General features: G+C 48.5%; 1 protein-coding gene and 1 pseudogene across 4 annotated transcripts in view; one reads left to right on the forward strand and one right to left on the reverse strand.

Moving 5' to 3' along the window:
* The window catches only part of TRABD (TraB domain containing), a 247,012-nt gene that overhangs the window by 12,830 nt on the left and 214,275 nt on the right, over positions 1 to 19,907 (reverse strand). For all 4 annotated transcript variants that reach the window (XM_086967441.1, XM_086967446.1, XM_086967442.1 and 1 more), the window contains exon 9: positions 2,325 to 2,436. In XM_086967441.1, coding sequence (XP_086823567.1) covers positions 2,325 to 2,436 — 112 coding nt within the window. The remainder of the gene's footprint in view (positions 1 to 2,324; positions 2,437 to 19,907) is intronic.
* LOC147750739 (serine/arginine-rich splicing factor 3 pseudogene) lies at positions 18,222 to 18,710 on the forward strand (annotated as a pseudogene).

The following is a 19,907-nucleotide window of genomic DNA, read 5'->3' on the forward strand; positions in this document are numbered from 1 at the left end:
GGAAGCTTCCTGGGCAGCCATATGGCAGCGATCAGGACATAGCGCATCCGACAACAAGGGAAAAAAGCACCACAGGACAGTCAACATGAGGTGCATCTCTAACCAGGTACCATGGACACAGAATCTGCATCTCTCAGATCCAAATTGCCATTCACGCCTGCCTCAGGCCATAATAGCTTTTATGTGGACAACCTCTGCTCTTATATGTGACTTTTCAGTGACCATACACACGTTGTTGCTGGTTCTAGGTTTGCCCTTTGTGTGAACTACAGTTATAGTTGGACATTGGACATCTGGTGGCAGTGAACCTAACTTAAGAGTGGTAAAAGGTGGAACAGCCAGCTAAACAAAACAAGTTTCACAGAAGAGCTAGACTCGCCTGGGTGTATATGTGACACTTTTGTTGATTCAGAGTACAGGCAGTAGTGCCATGAAATATGTACAACGACTATGAAGCATCGCCTCTCCTAATATAACGAATGATGTCCCAAGATGGGCCATGGTGAGTGCTTTTATCCTTGCAGGATGATTTTCCTTAAATTGTTGTGTTGACATTTTAGCAACAAGGTATTTTAAAGGATACAATCCAGCGAGCTGATTGGCAACTGCTAGTTCTATGAAGTACGGACCACAGTTAAACTCTTGTTTAGAATTCCTATTATAATACCAGACAGTCATTTCACATCAATCATGTCAAAGTACCTGCGTGCTGGAGAAAATGGGGATGGGGTAAAAAAATGTAGATATATACATGCTCTGTTGTAAATGGACATTCCTTATCCCTTTAGTGAGGAATGTGTCATTGAGAATTAATTACCCATCTCGAATTTAGTGTAAGGCTTATTAGAGCACAGGGCTTAAATCTCATTTATTTGAAGTGCATTAATGACAGTAACCTTTGACAAAAACTGCTCTAAACTGAACTTGTGCATGGGTTCATATGATGGATCAATCAGCTTTGATGAGACCATGTTTAATTCCCAAGAAGAAACCAGCTACATGGCTAGAGGAACCATTTGGTTTGATTACCAAAACTCCTTAATCGCTATGGTAGTGAAGGTAGTTAGACTCACCAGTTAACTATTTAAAGCAATTACTAGAGGAGTCTTCCAAGTGTAAGAGGAAGGACTGTACTGTCTCTGTTGACTTTATATAGTCTGTAACAGTGTAACATTTCATGTCCCCCAACGTCAATCAGAAAAGTTAGGAATAAGATATTTTCCTCAAGCATTTGGAGTGTTCCAAAGTGCACTCAACGAGCTATGGCGGAGGCTCTAGTAGATTGAGAACTATCAGCAGATTTTAGAGTGGTTCTAGAAAGTACCCTAATCTGATCTATATTTCTTCAGTCTTAACAGCCTCTTTGAAATTTGTTTAGATAAATGAAATCTCTCTTGTGTAAATGTCTAGTAGACTGGGGATACACAATAGATGTACATGCTTCTCAGATTTCTTTCTTCCCCAAATTAGGGTAGGGCACTTCATAAAGAGTGAAGGCATACTGTTTCCCCGGAGAAACCCATCAAGTCTGCCTTGTGTTCAAGGATCCTAACTGCAAATAGTCACACATTCAGCTGTATGAGCTGTGCTCTTTTGGGCTAGAAAGTCAGCCCGATTGGCTTAAAAGCGGCAGTGCAATATTTTACTGTTGGAATATGTGCAGTATTTTTACTGTCTGAAGCTGTGCAGCCTATCTGCTTGCTTTCGTTCACTTTTTTATTTTTAAATATAGAGATATAATTTTTTTAAAGATTCGCCTCGGATTTCAATTCAATACAAAATAACTATCTCGGCACAAGTCATAAAAGTATACAAGAAAGATTAAAGTGCACAGTACATAAAAAACGAATAAATCATCAGCTGAAGTCATCATGCATTGCTAGAATGTTCAGGCAATAAAGGCTATCTAAAAGGAGATAAAGTGATAAAATGTATAAAACCACCCTGGCAGCAGCAAGGTAATAAAGCAATTGACAAGTAACCTATTAAAATCACTACTACTAAAACAGGACTTAGGGAGAACTTGCCTCTGATTTAAGGTTTAAATGTTCGTAATTTTATTTAAAGTCATGGTTATGCAGACACATCTTCAGCTTGACCGTTTATTCAAGGTGGGCAATTAATGGTCGCTAATGCACAGACAAGCAGACAATAATGCTTAGCTGCCTCACCTTTCCAATTTAGCACAAAATTGGAAAACACATATTGAATGAATGAATGAATGAAGGAACATTTGTAGAGCGCGTGGTTACCCAGGGGCATCCCAGTGCTAATGCCAATGATAATTAAAAATGATGCATCAAATGCTTACGAGAGCTTATTACCTCATGATCTCTTGGATGTTTAATTCTTCACACCAATGCTTTTCAATTCCTGGCACATGACCCATTCCAACCACACCCACAACAACGGATGGGATGCTTTTTCGGGGTTCAGCTACAAAAAAACATATACACGTTACAACGAAAGCAAGATAAGAGGTCATCTGTCAAAAACAAGGAGACCGTGCTTTAAGGAAGAATGTATACGTTCCGTATCAAATTAGATGATAAAAACAAAATTCTGCCTCAGTTTCAGTAAATAGTTGCAATTTGTAATACCATGGTTAAGGGAACATTACATGCATTAAAGACAGCGCTAGAATTTACAAAACATCCCGGTAGATTAGACCTTGGGGGGCAATTCATATATATCTGCAGCGCAGCCCACATGTTTTACAACATTTTCTATTACGCTTTTACTACAGGGTGTGCATCTGGTCACAACACTACCTGTGACAATTTGTCCTACGACCTGGCAGTGGTGGAAGTACACCCAGCGACACACAAGTGTCTTGGCTTAAAACCTGGACTGACGAATTCTCAATGTTCTTTTAAATGCTCATTAGAGCTCCAAGGAAATGATTACAAAGCAAAATGGTAAATTGATGGATATGCCCCTTCTTAGTCGATCCACTCATGCTGAAACCAGTGGCAAGGCCGTGAACAAAAGTGCATCTCTTGTAAAATCCCCAGTTGCAGCAGAATTAACTTTGGGCCAAGTCCTTTTTCCATTTACTTTCTTTTTAGGTCGAGAACCGTAGGCTGCGCTTGCGCAGTCTCGGTCAGAGAATTAATGTTTTCTAGAGTTGGGCTTGAACCCGCCCCTCTTCTCCATTGGCTGGCTTCCTAAACGGAGGCCAGCCATTGGAGGAGAGGGGCGTCATTCCGTTCATGCCCCGTCCTTTTCGGAGTCGGGCGTGTTTTTTGCGTTCTTTCTCGCCGTGACGTCATCCGTCACTCAACTGCAGAAACCACGCCCCCCAAATGCAAAAATGGCACCGCTTTTGTGACACCATGTCTGCCCGACCGCCGCCAGAAGAAGTGGAGAAGCTGCCAAGTCCTCCGGTGAGTGCTTGCTGTCCTGCCCCCTCGTTGCTCGTGCTTGCTCCCCTGCCCCCCCCCCCTCGTTGCTTGTGCTTGCTGTCCTCCCCCCCTCGTTGCTTGTGCTTGCTGTCCTGCCCCTCGCCTCGTTGCTTGTGCTTGCTCCCCTGCCCCCGTTGCTCGTGCTTGCTGTCCCGCCCCCCCTCGTTGCTCGTGCTTGCTGTCCCCCCACTCGTTGCTTGTGCTTGCTGTCCTGCCCCCTCGTTGCTTGTGCTTGCTCTCCTGACCCTCGTTGCGTCTCTGTGCCCTGCTTGTGATCCTGTTTTTGTGCCTCTGTGCCCCCCCTGCCCCCTTGTTGCTTGTGCTTGCGGCTCCTCGTTGCTTGTTCTTGCTCTCCTGCCCCTGCCCCCTTGTTGCTTGTTGTGCCTCTGTGCCCTGCTTGTGATCCGGTTTTTGTGCCTCTGTGCCCCCCTACCCACTTGTTGCTTGTGCTTGCTCTCCTGCCCCTGCCCCCTCGTTGCTTGTTGTGCTTCTGTGCCCTGCTTGTGATCCCGGTTTTTGTGCCTCTGTGCCCTGCTTGTGATCCGGTTTTTGTGCCTCTGTGCCCCCCTGCCCCCTTGTTTCTTGTGCTTGCTGCCCCCTCGTTGCTTGTGCTTGATCTCCTGCCCCTTCCCCTTCGTTGCTTGTTGTGCCTCTGTGCCCTGCCCTGCTTGTGATCCGGTTTTTGTGCCTCTGTGCCCCCCTGCCACCTCGTTGCTTGTGCTTGCTGCCCCCTCATTGCTTGTGCTTGCCCTCCTGCCCCTGCCCCCTCGTTGCTTGTTGTGCCTCTGTGCCCTGCTTGTGATGCGGTTTTGGTTCTCTGTGCCCTGCTTGTGATCCGTTTTTTGTGCCAGAGTTACCAGAGGTGAGTAACTTGTTCCTCTGATATATATTCTACACCTTGTGAATAGATACAAAACAGTAACTCCCAGGGTGGTAGGACTGGGGAATGGCTCAAATCAAAAAAGCCCTGCAGGTCCGAACAGGTAAAATGCCCATCCAGCTGGACTGTCGAGTAAATAGTTAACATGTGAACATGTGCACTAATGCCCACGCAGCAGCCTAGATCTCTGCGACTCCATGCGTCAACGGAATGGTAGCAGCCTAGGATCTGATGGAATGATCCGTCAGGACTTCTGGAGGCTGCATTTTAACCAATGAGGTTCCAATATTAAGACAGGGGTCTATCCATGATGTGTTTCGTTTCTGCACCGCCTTGGTTTTTTTGCTCCGGAGAAACACACATAGAGCTGATTGTCCACCCAGTGGTCCTTGATATGATTGAAGTATAAGTTCAGAGCTCTCCTGGGGTTCCAGCAATAGAGACTTCCTCTTTCAAGAAATAAGGTGGATCAAAGACTCTCAGAAAAAGTGATAGTTTGGTTGACATGAAAAAGTGTGACTACGTTCAGCAGGAATGAGGCCTTAACACCAGTTTGTCTGGAAAAAAGGTGGTATAAGGCAGCTGGATGGTTAGGGCCTAAAGCTCACTGTTATTGCAACCAGAAAGACGGGTTTCAAGGTCAAGAGGCATAATGGACAACTGTGCCTTGGCTCAAAAGTGGTACACATTTAGAAAGTGAAAACCAAACTGAAATCGTACTGAAGCTTCACAAGGGTTTTAACTGAAACTTGTGTTGTAAAACTTTAAGAAATCTCATTCAACAGGTGATTTGAACAAGGAAGGCTGATCCAGCAAATGCAAGTCTTTTCTGGGCAAAAGATAAACACAGACAGTTTGGCTTGCCAAGGGTCTGTCAGAGGGGAGCTGCAACTAGCCACAAACTTTTCCTAGCATCCTCATTGCACAAGTTTAGTAGAGAGGTGGCCTGGCTGCCAAGGACACATCAACAACTTCAGAAGGAAGATCAAAAGAAAGTCAACTGCCACTGCTAAATCTCTATGGAAGGTGGGTACAAGCCCAGTCCTGCTGCTGCAACAAAAGGTCCTCTCAAAGTAGCAGCCTTATCAGAGGACAGAAGATAATGCTCAGAAGTTCTAGGTACCAGTCTCCTGGCCAAATCTGGCACAACAAAGATGCCTTGGGCCCGGTCGTTTCTGATGTTGTGTAGCGTTTTAGGATCCAAGCGTAAGTTACAGATTCATGCCCTTGTATAGGTATAATTCACCTTGCCCATTATATAGGCATAGAAATCATAACAATATTTAGACATAACCCATCCAGTCCAAATACATCAGAACTCTGGCAGGAGATGAAGCGTTAGGAAGCATACAGGAGCCCTGTACTCCGCGGAAGGCATATGAGAGAGCAACCCTTCTGGGGAACTGCAACGCCAGTTCTGGGAAGTGGCAAATAGATCAAGGAAAAGTTTCTCTCCACTGTTGAAAAATGTCTGTGCCACCTCTTGGGGTAGCTGCTATTTGTGATAGGCTAGGAATCGCTGGCCGAATCTGTACACCCTGGTGTTCAAAGATCTCACCAGGTGGTTCACCATCAGAGAGGTGCCTTAAGGACCCAGCCAGTGCCTGAGGCGCCGAACCTTCTGACACAAGACTATATCCTGCCCGGGCTGTTGCAGTACCACAAGGTGGCAGTGTTGTGTGGCATCTTGATGCTACACCTTTTAGATTAAAATGTTCTTACATCAGTGCCAGCAGTCTACTTAGAATGTTATGATTAGAAAGAGTTTGGAGTTGGAGCTGACTGGCTGTATTGGGATTTGTAACCTAATGGATGGGATCCTTTTATAAGAATAAATCATACTTTTAACTACCTACAAGAAGTGTTACTTCTTTACACTTGGCGACGAGGACGGGATAAAGAAGAAGAAAGGATCTCAACATCTACATAATATATATTTTTTTTTTAAAAAGAAGAAGAGATCAAGCTTGTTTCCAACAAGCTACTACTTTAAAAGACCCCAACAAGGCTTCTAATTTGGCGTTCTCGTTACTGGATCACAGGACTTCAAAACGCCTCAAGGTACCCTCTTAAACTTCAAAAGTTAGAAATCCGTTTTTTTTTAATAAAAAAAAAACCTCTTCTCTTACATTTACAGTTTACAGCTTTAATTGAAATAAGCGCTTTTATTTTGTTCTTCTTATACCTTTCAAACAACTTCAGCGCTTGAACAACAACCATCACTGTGACTGAGATTTAATTCTGTCAACTTTTAGTGCTGTCTACGGCGTGTGTGTTTTCATCATCACGCTCAACGTGATGGCGGCCATTTATATAAAGGTTTGAAGATTGAAGCGTGCCGTTTCAGTGACACGCACACTTTGCGCAAAATCTTCGATTTCACACTATTTTGGCGTGCCGTTTCAGTGACACGCACACTATTGTCAAGTTTATCATTCCTGCATTATAATTTTGCAGCGTGCTGGACCTTTTTGTGTGTTACTATTATTTCAGTGACACGCACACTGTTATCAGGTACTCTTCGCTATTCACATATATCTGAATGGTTTTTTTTGGCAATTAAGTGACTTTTGGCTTAAGCAGGTTTGGAATTCTCATTGTTTCAAGCATATTGTTTATTTATAATATCAACATTTATATTGTGAACTATAATATGGAAATTTATATTTTTATATATAGCTCAATGTGCTTTCTCATTTATTGAAGGTGACTTTAACAAGCAGGTTGTATACTTTGATATCACCTCACCCTTCTTTAAATTTGGTCTCAAACTTATTACTGTTTTTCTTTAATATAGTCTTCAAGGCTAGTGTGTACTTAATAATAACTTTGAGCATATATTAATTATTTTTTTCTCTTTTCAACATGCAGAATGTCACCTCACCGCCATTTTTTCTATCGTCTCCTGGAGATCCTCCAATTAGATGGCAAAAATGGCGCCAAGTTTTTGAGCGATATGTGAGGGTTTGTGGTTCCAGTCTTAGTGCTGAGAGGAAAACAGCCCTATTATTACACTGTCTGGGTTCTGAAGGACAAGACGTATTTGACCATCTTCCAGAACATGATGACAGTTCTCTCAATGAGTATGAAATTTGCATGGCTAAACTAGATAAACATTATTTGCCGAAAGTCAGTACTATTCTAGAAAGGTATCACTTTGGTCGCAGGGCTCAACAAGAGGAAGAGAGTATTGAAAATTATATTACAGCTCTCAGGAAACTTGCTTCAAGTTGTAAATTTGGAGCATTAGTTGATGAAAGTATAAGAGATCAGTTTATGTTAGGTTGTATTAGTGAAAAGGTTAGGGATGAGCTGTGGCAAAAAGATGAGCCGTGTTTAGATGATGTCATCACAATAGCGAAAAGGATTGAACAGTCCATTAAATGTGTAGAAGTCATTTAAAAAAATGGCGAGACAAAAAGTAAAGATGTAGTCCAAACTGTAAAGTTAAATCACAAAGTCAATACTGCTCCGAAGGAAAATAGGGAAGAAAATGTGTCACCGCCACCGACGACATCCGAACCCTGCTCGACAACGAGGAAACAGCGGCCCTCATCCTCTTAGACCTCTCCGCGGCGTTCGACATGGTCTGCCACCGCACCCTAGTGCAGCGCCTCAACAACATCGGAATCCAGGAGAAGGCCCTGGAATGGATCATCTCTTTCCTCGCCGGAAGGACACAGAGAGTCCGCCTCTTCCGTTCAGATCAGAAGCCACCGAAGTCATCTGCGGCGTACCACAAGGATCTTCACTCAGCCCCACGCTGTTCAACATCTACATGAGCCCCCTCGCGGCCATCGCACACCAACACAACCTCAACATCATCTCATACGCCGACGAAACCCAGCTGATCCTCTCCCTCACCAACGACCCCGCCACCGCCAGAACCAACCTACGCGAAGGGATGAAAGACGTAGCCGAGTGGATGATGAACAGCCGCCTGAAACTGAACTCAGATAAGACGGAAGTCCTCATCTTGGGATCGTCGCCCTCCGCCTGGGACGACTCCTGGTGGCCCCCTGCCCTTGGCAGCGCACCCAAACCAACAGACCACGCACGCAACCTGGGCTTCATCCTGGACTCCTCCCTCTCCATGACCAGACAAGTCAACGCCGTTTCCTCGTCATGCTTCAACATTCTACGCATGCTACGCAAGATCTTCCGGTGGGTCCCCACCGAAACCAGGAAGATGGTCACCCAGACCCTCGTCACCAGCCGACTGGACTACGGCAACTCCCTCTACGCCGGAACCACCGCAAAACTCCAAAAAAGCCTCCAGCGCATTCAGAACGCCTCAGCACGACTCATCCTGGACATCCCCCGACACAGCCACATCTCCGCACACCTGAGAAACCTGCACTGGCTCCCCGTCAACAAGAGAATCACGTTCCGACTCCTCACCCACGCACACAAAGCTCTCCACAACCAAGGCCCAAGATACCTCAACGACTGTCTGAACTACTACACTCCCACCCGCCAGCTTCGATCGGCCAGCCACGCCCTCGCCGCCGTCCCCCGCATCCAAAGAGCCACAACGGGAGGAAGATCCTTCTCCTACCTGGCCGCCAAGTCGTGGAACTCCCTCCCCACCCACCTCCGCCTGACCCAAGACCACCTCACCTTCAGGAAGCAACTCAAAATCTGGCTGTTCGAGCAGTAGCGGACCCCCCTACCCCAAGCGCCTTGAGACCCTCCGGGTGAGTAGCGCGCTATACAAATGCTTTGATTGATTGATTGAGGGACCCCTCCTGACAACCCGTTTGCCCCTGCTGATGCCAAAACTCCAGATCCCACCCCGTGCAACAAGAGTCCTGGCTCCTTACAGCGCCGTGAAGTTGGCATTCTGAGGTATGAATCATTATGGAAAACTCATTGCTAACGTTATCCTATGCACCCTCTCACACTTATAGTAAAGCACAGTGGTACGAAAGATGCATGGTTGTTCCCAACACCCCCTTTTGAAATGAACATAACATTCCTCCAATAGAAGACAGCCTTCTCCCCTAAACACCCAAAGTCCACTTTGTAAAGCACAACCTCCTGCCTCGGATATTCACAATAAAACACCCAGCCACCTTGGAAACCCAAACGGATGAAGCCGGGATTGACATCCGTGGCCATCAAGCTTGTAATTCATCAACACCTTCCTGCACCCTAAAACACACTTTCTGCATGCACAGTTTTCCCTGTCTACACTGAAAATGCACACAATTACTGTGTGAGATGCGTATTCTCTGTGCACTTATTGCACATTACATTTGCATATAATAACACTGTTCCTGCATGTAAACAGGTTTCCTCCATCACATATTCAATGAGCCCAGTGACTGCATATCAAAATCACAACTGGAATAAGGGTCTGCCTTGCTGCGAGTGTGCAGACTCATTCACAGAGCGGCCACCAGGGCTTCGCCTTCCCTCCTATGGAGAACTCACGGTCTTCGAGACGAGAACTAAACCAGCCATTTACAGTCAAAGGAACTCAAGACAGTACACACAAGCACACACACACACACACACACACACACACCTGCTGCAATCCCCATACTCCCCAGCTTCCGTTTAATGTCCACCTTCTATCCATTTACAACACCATTCATTCATTCATCACCATTTCTTCATTTCCCTAGTTCCTTCATCCAGGGAGAAACCTTCCTTCGTGTTCACCATCCCCTTGCCCTGTAGGTGTGTGGTGTACAGGCTGACAGCAGTGTCTTTATACCCGATTCTGGAATTTTGCAGGGCTATGTAAATGGGTGTGCGAAATTTCAGAAACTCACATGTTCGATTCTTCAAGAAACTTCACAATTTTATGAATTTTTCAAACTATCAGCAGTGAGAGTAAACACGAAAATAGCTTTGTAAAACTGTCACAGGCGTAATTGTTTAAACCAAATGCTGATGATCTATTTCGCATAAGAGCTGTAAATTCTCGCAGCATGTGCATGGACCTCCTGAGCTGCCCTGGCATGCCTCGTCTTCTCAGTCCCGGGAGAGCTTTCAGTCGGCTCTGTAAACGGACCATGCTCAGGGATTGCTCGACTCACGCATGCCACGAGCAGGCGACGTGAGAAGGCACTTGTCAGCTTTTTCTTGCAGCACTTTGTTTTTTAATCGTCTTTGCAATGCCGGGACACAAAGGCAGCCAGGCTCTGCTATTTTGCTGTATTTGAAAGGGGATCGGAGGGTGTCTGCGGCTCCGCGGCCACCCTGGGACACGGCTGCTGCCTTTGCTGCCGATGAGCAACGATAATGCAGTCCTGCCAAGTGTCACGCATCAGGCGTGACGCTAACGCATTTCACTGTGGTGTTCCCGCAACACCGCAGTGAAATGCATGGTCACGCATTTTTGTCACTGTCCAAACTCTGCTGACAGCGCTGAAACTGGCTGCCCACGACCTCCAAGTGCTAGCGCGCGCCATCACCTGCGTGCGCCCCGGGCCGCAGCAGACTTCACTTGCCAGCAGCAGGAGCTCAATAGTTAAATATCTGCTCTCAGACAATGTTACAATTTCTGCCCGGGTGCCTGCGAGATTCCCGCCCGCGCTGCGCGGCTCGTTCCAGTCACTGTGAGCCACTGACTGCAGCCCAATTAATACCGAGACCCCGGGCGGTCGTTGCATTATAGCCTGTGGCGCTGAGGGATGTGACCTCAAGTCCTCCAGTAACAGGAAGTTAAGAGCCGGTCGGTCAGAAGCCAACAGGAAGTTAAGAGCCGGTCGGTCAGAAGCCGTGGGCCGGGGCAATGGAATGACTGTTGAACGAAGCGTCCCTCTCAGTCATCGCGTGTCTGAGACTGAATGCGCTGCTGCCTGCGCAGGAGGGGCAATAATTTATTATTAAACCGGCCGCAGAGTTAGACTGGCGGGAAGGCACAACATCGACCTCACAGTGAAGTTCTACCGATTACTTACTATCCCTGTGCTTAGGTTGATTGTGACAATGTGGATAGTCAGGTTTCCAGGGTTTTAGTTCCTGACTCAGGGTTCGAGCGAGTGTGACACCATGACGGAAGCCACGGTCCAGGCCTCGACTCAAGGTGCAGGGGGAAGTCATGTCTCGTCGCGGCTTGCTGACTCGTACCTTGACAGCGCTGCAGTGTTCCCCACACCACAACTACGTGTGTCATACTGGGTACCTTTTAAGTAGCAGTCGGATGTTTCAGACAATAGTTGCAGTATTATGGTCACACTCGCCGCTCTTGGCATTGAAAGATACCAGCTCCTCTTCATCGGGTGAGTGCTGCTGCTGCTCACAAGTAGCACTAGCTCACTGTTGTACTTAGCGATAGTTTCACTATAGTAAATTCCTACTGTATAACCTACTTTTGTTAATTTTTTAATTCTAGGATTGTAACTTTTTATAACCGTTCATGTATTTACATAAATGTGCACGCTATATGAAAATTCACGTAAATAAATATAACATGTAGTCCCTCTTTCTTCCCCCAGCCCCCGTACCTAAGCCTCCGTTTCTGTGAGGTCGGCCCATTTCCCGTATTAGAGGCATAGGCTATCTTTGTCAGCGGGTGGCTAGAGTACCGCAGGGGGAGCCTGAAAACTTTCACCATGTCATGTGTACACCCGGGGCGCACAGGCAGCCAGGGCCTTTAGGAACTGCTGGAGCGAAGTAAGGGCACAGGCAGCGAGGGCTTCCAGGCACACGCACTATTAGAACCGAGTTCAGGTACCAGAATGATAGCAAATAAACAGAAAAGGTTATTTGTTTAAGCGTGCATTGACAATAAAATACATTAGTATTTTAAAATAACTTCAACAGTGTTATCCAGATCTGTAATGCTACTATGTGAATAAAAAGATTGTTTTATTTGATTATTGTATTTAACATCGCATCTCTGCTGATAACATTTTAGTTAGCAGTCACCATATATGACTAAGCAACACGTTTGCATTCTTGCACCTGTCCATGTAGTGTACTCTGAAGTTCTATGTTTGTGAAGGGAGATCATTCTAAGTATATGCTATTTTAATAGCACAAACTAAAGCAAGTGGAGAAAGGCACAAGTGCAGTCAGCAAGTGATGGGAGAGGTACCTGGGTTCTTTGAGGAGACAAGTAATATTACTGCATTGTGCTGTCTTGTTTTTTAAAAAGGTGCGTCTACAACTCTTTCCTCAGTTGCAGCAGTGTTGAGGCAGTCCTGATGGATACAGGGATATTTTTCCAGTCAATTCATGCATAGATGGAGAAAGTCAATTGCCTGTTTTTATCACTTTTTAGAGTTTTTGGCCACCAGTCTAGTCTAAACCCTTTTATCTTAACTACATGTGTTTACACATATGATCCTAAAGACCATCTCACTGCTCAAATAGGTGTAATTACTGACATTTATATTATTCCCTCATCGCCATTGCTTAATTTTGCACGCGAGGAAGTGTCACTCATAGTTGTTGAAATGTCACTCATAATTACACTAAAATTATGACAATGTCACACATAGCAATCTGGAACCTTGGCAGCTATGATAATGGAAGACAAAAGCGAATATTATCAAAAGCAATGTTTGTTTACTTTGCCACAGGGCGCCCCGTGAAAGCTGTAAAACCCTTCTGCGCATGGCTTTGATTGCGTAGTCAAGACGGTGAGGGGGAGAATGAGGGATTATTAAATAGGGTCTCGACGTGCAAGTGAATGGCAGTGGGAGGGGTGTTTGTGAGGGAGGGCGCGAGGTCGAGCGAGGGAAAGAGAACGGGTGTGAGGGAGGAACGCGCGTAGGGGTGGTTGAGAGAGTGCGAGGGGGTCTGTGATAGAAGTGAGCAGTGGGTGTGAGGCTTGGTGAGTGAAAGAGTGAGGGTAAGCTTGAGGGATGAGGGGTGTTGGGCATGAGGGGAGAGCACTGGTTGATTTGCAGGTAGGAAAGTAAGATCTGTGGGAGGGTGTGGCACACGTAGATTGGTGGTTGTGTGCGAGGGTGTGTGTATGTGGTGAAAGTGAAAGGTGAATGGATGTGAAACTGGGTGAAGGAGAGAGGAAGGGTGATCTTGAGGGGCGCGGTGGGGTTTGAGTGTCAGGGTTGAGCGCTATGATGCATGTGGTGGAAGCGAGAGGTGGATGAGGCAGTTTGTGCGGTGTCGTTTTGTAGGTTCATGTTATGGCCGAGGATGGAGGTAGGTTGTTTATGAGGGAACACAGCGGGTGAACCTCGGGGACACAGCAATTGGCAGTACTTAATTTGAGCCGTGGGGGCAAGCTGCACTCATTTTTGGGAACAAGTACTTGTTTTTCTGCATCAAACATTTACAAGAGCCAGTGAGGAAAAAATAAAGAAGAAAGATGGCGGAAAAACAGGACGGGAAAAATGTCAAATGCTGAAAGCAGTAACTTACAAGAGTGAGAGAGAGGGGCATGGGATAGCCTCGTGGTGCATTAAAAAGGCTAACGGTGTATTTAAGAAGACCAGCCTTGGGTGTGAGTGTGACAACATTTAATTGCACTGGCTGCACGCTTCTCAACAAAGCTTGGGGCACCATTGCTCAGTCTTTTGAATATTAACCACTGTCTGTGGGAGGTAGGTGGTGTGGGTCAGTGAGATAGTTTGGGTGTTTGACTCAAAGGTGGTCACATGGAAGGGTTGTGTGAGCTTGGGGTTCGTGAGATCAATCAATCATAGCATTTGTAGAGCGCACTACATACACATGAGGGCATCAAGGCGCTGGGGCGGTAGGGGGGGGGGGCGAACGCTGCTACTGTTCAAATAGCCAGGTCTTGAGGAGTCTCCTGAAGGTTGGGAGGTCTTCGGTCTGCACTAGGCAGATGGGGAGGGTGTTCCACGTCTTGGTGGCGAGGTGGGAGAATGATCTGCCGCCGGCGGTCGGTCTTCGGATGCGGGGGACGGTGGCGAGGGCGCAGTCTGCAGAGCGTAGCTGGCGGGATGGGGTGTAGAGGCTGAATCGGCTTTGAGGTACGCTGGTCCGGTGTCGTGGAGTGCCTTATGTGCCTGGGTAAGGATCTTGAAGGTTATCCTCTTGTTGATGGGGAGCCAGTGCAGGTCTCTCAGGTGGCGTGTGATGTGGCTGTGGCGCGGGATGTCGAGGATCAGGTGTGCAGAGGCGTTCTGGATGCGTTGGAGCAGTTTCAGGAGTTTGGCCGGGGCTCCTGCGTAGAGTGCGTTGCCGTAGTCTAGACTACTGCTGACAAGGGCCTGGGTGACCGTCCTAGTTGTGATGGGGATCCACTTGAAGATCCTGCGAAGCATGCGGAGGGTGTTGAAGCAGGAGGAGGAGACAGCGTTGAACTGCTTTGTCATAGAGAGTGTGGAGTTGAGGATGACCCCCAGGTTTCGTGCGTGGTCGGTGGGTGTAGGGGGTGCTCCTAGTGCCGTCGGCCACCAGGAGTCGTCCCAGGCTGAGGGGGTGGAACCCAGGATGAGGACATCGTCTTGTCAGAGTTCAGCTTCAGACGGCTGTTCCTCATCCATTCGGCGACAGCCTTCATTCCTTCGCTTAGGTTGGTTTTGGCGGTATGGGGGTCCTTGGTGAGCTGGAGGATCAGCTGGGTGTCGTCAGTGTAGGAGATGATGTTTAGGTCGTGCCGTCGGGTGACGTGGGCGAGTGGTGCCATGTATACGTTGAACAACGTTGAGCTGGGGGATGATCCTTGGGGTACGCCGCAGATTATCTCGGTGGCTTTGGAGCGGAAGGGGGGAAGGCGGACGCTCTGGGTTCTTCTGGTGAGGAAGGAGGTGGTCCAGTCCAGGGCCTTTTCTTGGAGTCATGGAGGCGTGTTTTTAGCGTGCAGTGGCAGACTGTGTCGAAAGCGGCTGATGGGTCCAGGAGAATGAGGGCCGCGTTTTCTTCATTGTCGAGCAGGATCCTGATGTCGTCGGTGGCGGCGATGAGGGCAGTTTCGGTGCTGTGGTTACTAGGGAATCCGGATTGGGACGGGTCCAGGATGCTGTTCTCTTCGAGGAAGCTGGTCAGTTGTTTGTTGACGGCCTTTCCGATTACCTTAGCCGGGAACAGGAGCAGGGAGATGGGTCAGACATTCTTTAGGTCCTTGGGATACGCCTTGGGTTTCTTGAGTAAGGCGTTGATCTCTGCGTGTTTGCAGCTCCCTGGGAAGGTCGCTGTCTCGAAGATGTTGATGGTTTTCCGGAGATGGGGTGCAATGGTGCTCCTGGCTTTGTTGAAGATGTGGTGTGGGCAGGGGTCTCCTGGGGATCCGGAGTGGACGGTATTCATGATCTTGATAATGTTGTCGTCGTTGATGTTGGCCATGCGAGCAGGCGGTTGGTGCGGGTGGTGGCCGTGGGGGCAGGGGTGCCGGTGGTTGTCGAGGTGATGACTGCTTCGAAGCTGTTGTTGATGTCTACGGTCTTGCGATAGAAGAAGGTGGACAGTGAGCCGCACAGGTCTTGTGACGGTGGGATGTCATTGGTGTTGAAACTGGGGTTGGAGAGTTCCTTCACGATGCTGAAGAGCTCTTTGCGGTTGTGTGCGTTGTTGTCTATGCGGTCTCTGAAGGTGGTCCTTTTGGCGGATCTGATGAGTTGGTGGTGTCGGTGGGTTGTGTTCCTATGGGCTGTGTAGCTTTCCGGTGTTCTTTCGCGGGTCCAGTTTTTTTTCCAGTTTGCGGCAAGTTTGCCCGGAGGCCTGGAGGTCTTCGGTGAACCAGCTGGCTCTCTTGCTTGTCTGGGTGTTGGGGGTTTCTTGAGCGGGGCGAGGGTGGTGGTGCAGTCGTCGATCCACTGTCTGAGGTTGCAGGCAGTGGTGTTGGGGTCTGTGGGATCTGCGGGTGGGCTCTGGGTGGTAGTTAGCTGGTCCTCTATGATCTTCCCCCAGCTGCGGCGAGGTATCGGCTGGGTGCGGTGGTGGGTAGTAGGTTTTCGGAAGGTAAAGTGAATGCAGTGGTGATCGGTCCAGTGGTGTTCGGTGGTGCGGTCGAAGGAGACGTGGGAGCTTGCTGAGAAGATGCGGTCAAGCGTGTGGCCGGCCGGGTGAGTGGGTGTTGTGATGACTTGTCTGAGGCCGAGGTTGTCGATCAGGGTGGAGGTGTTGGAGTCGTTGTTGTTCTTGAGGTGGTAGTTCAGGTCCCCGAGGAGGATGTAGTCCGTGGAGGCGAGGGCGTGTGTGCTGATGAAGTCGGCGATGGAGTCGCTGAACTGAGACGAGGGTGCCTCTGAGGGTGGTGTTGGGGTCGGTGTGGATCTTGAAGTGCAGGTGTTCGGCGCTGCGGAGGGTGTCGTCGGCGTCTGTCGAGATTTTGAGGGTGTTTCTTTGGACGATGGCAATTCCTCCACCTGCTCCGTTGGTGCGGTCCTTGAGGGTGATCTTGTAGCCTTCTGGAATGGCTATGGCGATGTCGGTCGCCGAGGTGGGGGTCAGCCAGGTCTCCGTGAGGAAGGCGACGTCTGGGGGGTTGGTGTCGAATAGGTCCCAAAGTTCGACGGCTTGCTTGCGGGCAGAGCGGGTGTTGAGCAGGATGCATCTGAGGAAGTTGGGTTCTTCGGTGGGTGGGTGGGTTAGTGGGCTGGATGCTGGTGAAGCTGCAGCTCCGGCAGGAGAAGGATCCTTGTGTGTGCTTCGGGGTGGCCAGGTAGCAGGTGCGTGACAGTCCGGCGTTGAGGGTGCTGGAGTCGTAGCGGTGTTGTGCATCATGGGGAGTGCGGGGTCCAGGGGTTCTGGCGCTGGGAGCGGTCCGGGAGCGGTCCAGGTGCGGACCGGCGCAGACAGGCTTGCCTTAGGCGCGCCTTAGGCGCGCCCACTTCGCGGCCTCCATATGGGGGGGGGGGGGGGAGTGGGAGGGAGGAGCACCTGGGAGGCGGGAGCGAGCGGCAAATGGGAGCTGAGGAGGGCGGGGCTGCAAGGGACGCAGCGCCGGGAAAGAGCGTGGACGGGGACGGGCGGGCACACAGCGGGATACAGAAGGTAAAAGTGGGCACAGAGGGGCACAAAACAACAATGCTACCTGAGCAGGAGGGGGCACAGAGCGGCGGTACACAGGCAAAGTGAGGCACAGAGGGACGCAAGTATAGAGAGCACAGAAAGAAAAAAAAAGCAGGCACAAACCAGTATTAGCGGCAGCAGTGGCTCATGGCACACAGGACGACTGGACATTAGGACGAGCTTGTGTTTTGGTGTAAGAGGTCGGGATGAAGGTAAGATGAGAGTGGTAAGGGCTCTGGTGGAGATGGGGCTGTGGGGTGGTAGATTTTCTTGGGCTGCAGGTGTGAAAGGGCATCTAGAGGGAGTGTGGAAGGTTGCTGTGAGGGTAGATTCGTGCAGGGATTTACCCAGCGTCGGCTGCCATTAAAAAAGGGTGGTGGGCGGGTGGGTTGAGCGCGCAGAGAGGGGAATGGGGAGGTGGGAAGGCATGCTAATAATAATTTAAAAAAAAATTACCTGCCGCTGCCTCCCGCGTTGCTCCTGCTGGCCTCTTCCTGGGTTGGCATTGTAAAAGACTATGCCTTTTATTTATGTGTTATGAAAACCTGCAAGCGGTGCGTAAACACGCGCTTTGTACAAATAGTCCTTGCTTACGAAAAGCAAGGCTGGCAGTTAAAGAGGCGCAGTTATTGCCAGCCTTGCTTCTCGTAAGTAAAGGCTATATGTACAGAGTGCATGTTTACGCACCTCTTGCAAGTTTTCAAAACACATAAATAAAAGGCATTGTCATTTACAATGCGAACAGCTCAAACTCTCGCAGAAGCGAGACCTATTGCATTGCAAATGCTTGTTTCTAGAATATGGTCTAGAACTTTGGCAGTTGATTTTGATAAAGGTGACAAGGCTTGGCCCTCCATTGGAATTTCTTCTCAGTCCAAGGTTTTCACTTCAGTTGTGCATTTGAGACTCATGCAAATACAGAGGACCGTTTGGACTCCTTAGGCCATTTTAGCTTCCGGACAAGGCAGAAGAGAAGAGGTCACAGGAGCTGAAGTTGAAGGTAGCTAGAATGCAGAATGCATTCCAGAGAGGTCATGGTTGGCGACTCTTGTCCTCTGGACTGTAAACTATATGTTGGGAACCTTGGGAAAAACAGAAACAAGACTGAGTTGGAGCGTGCTTTCGGGTATTACGGACCACTGCGGAGTGTGTGGGTAGCACACAACCCACCTAGATTTCCATTTATTGAATTTGAAGATCCACGAAATGCTGCAGATGCTGTGAGAGAATTAGATGGAAGAACACTGTGTGGTTACTGTGTAAGAGTTGAGTTGTCGAATGGCAAAAAAAGTAGAAGAAACTATGGTCCGCCTCTATCGTGGGGTGGGGGCTGACTTCAAAGACATGACTACAGAGGCTGAAGAAGCCTGCCCCCTCGTCGCCACGACGAATGAGCTTGCCGTAGCAGGTCCCTCTCTAGACACTGAAATCATGAAATATCCTTATCCAGAGAGAGGAACCACAAGCCTTCATGTTCATTCTCTAAATCTAGAAGCAGCTCTAGGTTGAATGAAAAGAAATAACACATCAGCCTTCAGAAGGAAATGTTTGGAAAATTGCATTTTTGAAAGGTCTTGTTTAAATACTCCATAAGCTTGTTGCACGTTTTCATTTTTATTGTATTTCAAACAGAAAAGACATATCACCGGTAGTACAATGTGCATTCTGGGGGCATGCCCCTTTTCAGTCTCGTACCCCCCCCCCCCCCCCCCCCCCACCCCATAGGGAGCCTTGGCGGCCGGATAAGGCAGTGTGTCCATGTGGGCGGGTGGGAACTGGGAGAGGACAGGTCTTGCCCCAAACAACCCCAACCGCATAACCCCACCTCCCCTCCTAAACCCCACCTCCCCCCTATCCTCCATCCCCAAACCCCCTGACCCACCCCCTCTGGTGTGGGCATCTGCTAAAGAACTATGTATCTACAACAAGGGGTGGTGAGGGACAGAGTCTCTGAATTAAGCAGAAAACTCTCACCCAGTCAAGAGATCAGGGCTAGATCCAACACAGTTTTTTAGCTCACTGCACCATCCCAGTTTCAGGACCTGGCTGTATGCAAATTAGTCTGTTCCTGTCCCAGTGCATGATGGGAACAGGGCAAACCAAACTACAACAGCCAATTCTTACACTGGGAAGGAAACAAGCTCCCGGGGACCGGTTTCTGGCATTACAGCCGTCTTCGGCCCGGTTTGCTTGAATACTGATGGTGCAATGAGCAAGGGACTCATGTCTGAGTATACCCTTCCACGCTTAGGGTGGACAAAAATATTTACAACAAGGGGTGGTGAGGGACAGAGTCTCTGAATTAAGCAGAAAACTCTCACCCAGTCAAGAGATCAGGGCTAGATCCAACACAGTTTTTTAGCTCACTGCACCATCCCAGTTTCAGAACCTGGCTGTATGCAAATTAGTCTGTTCCTGTCCCAGTGCATGATGGGAACAGGGCAAACCAAACTACAACAGCCAATTCTTACACTGGGAAGGAAACAAGCTCCCGGGGACCGGTTTCTGGCATTACAGCCGTCTTCGGCCCGGTTTGCTTGAATACTGATGGTGCAATGAGCAAGGGACTCATGTCTGAGTATACCCTTCCACGCTTAGGGTGGACAAAAATATTTACAACAAGGCGTGGTGAGGGACAGAGTCTCTGAATTAAGCAGAAAACTCTCACCCAGTCAAGAGATCAGGGCTAGATCCAACACAGTTTTTTAGCTCACTGCAAC

This window comes from Lissotriton vulgaris, chromosome 1_1, assembly GCF_964263255.1.
Source record: "Lissotriton vulgaris chromosome 1_1, aLisVul1.2, whole genome shotgun sequence".
NCBI lineage: Eukaryota > Metazoa > Chordata > Amphibia > Caudata > Salamandridae > Lissotriton > Lissotriton vulgaris.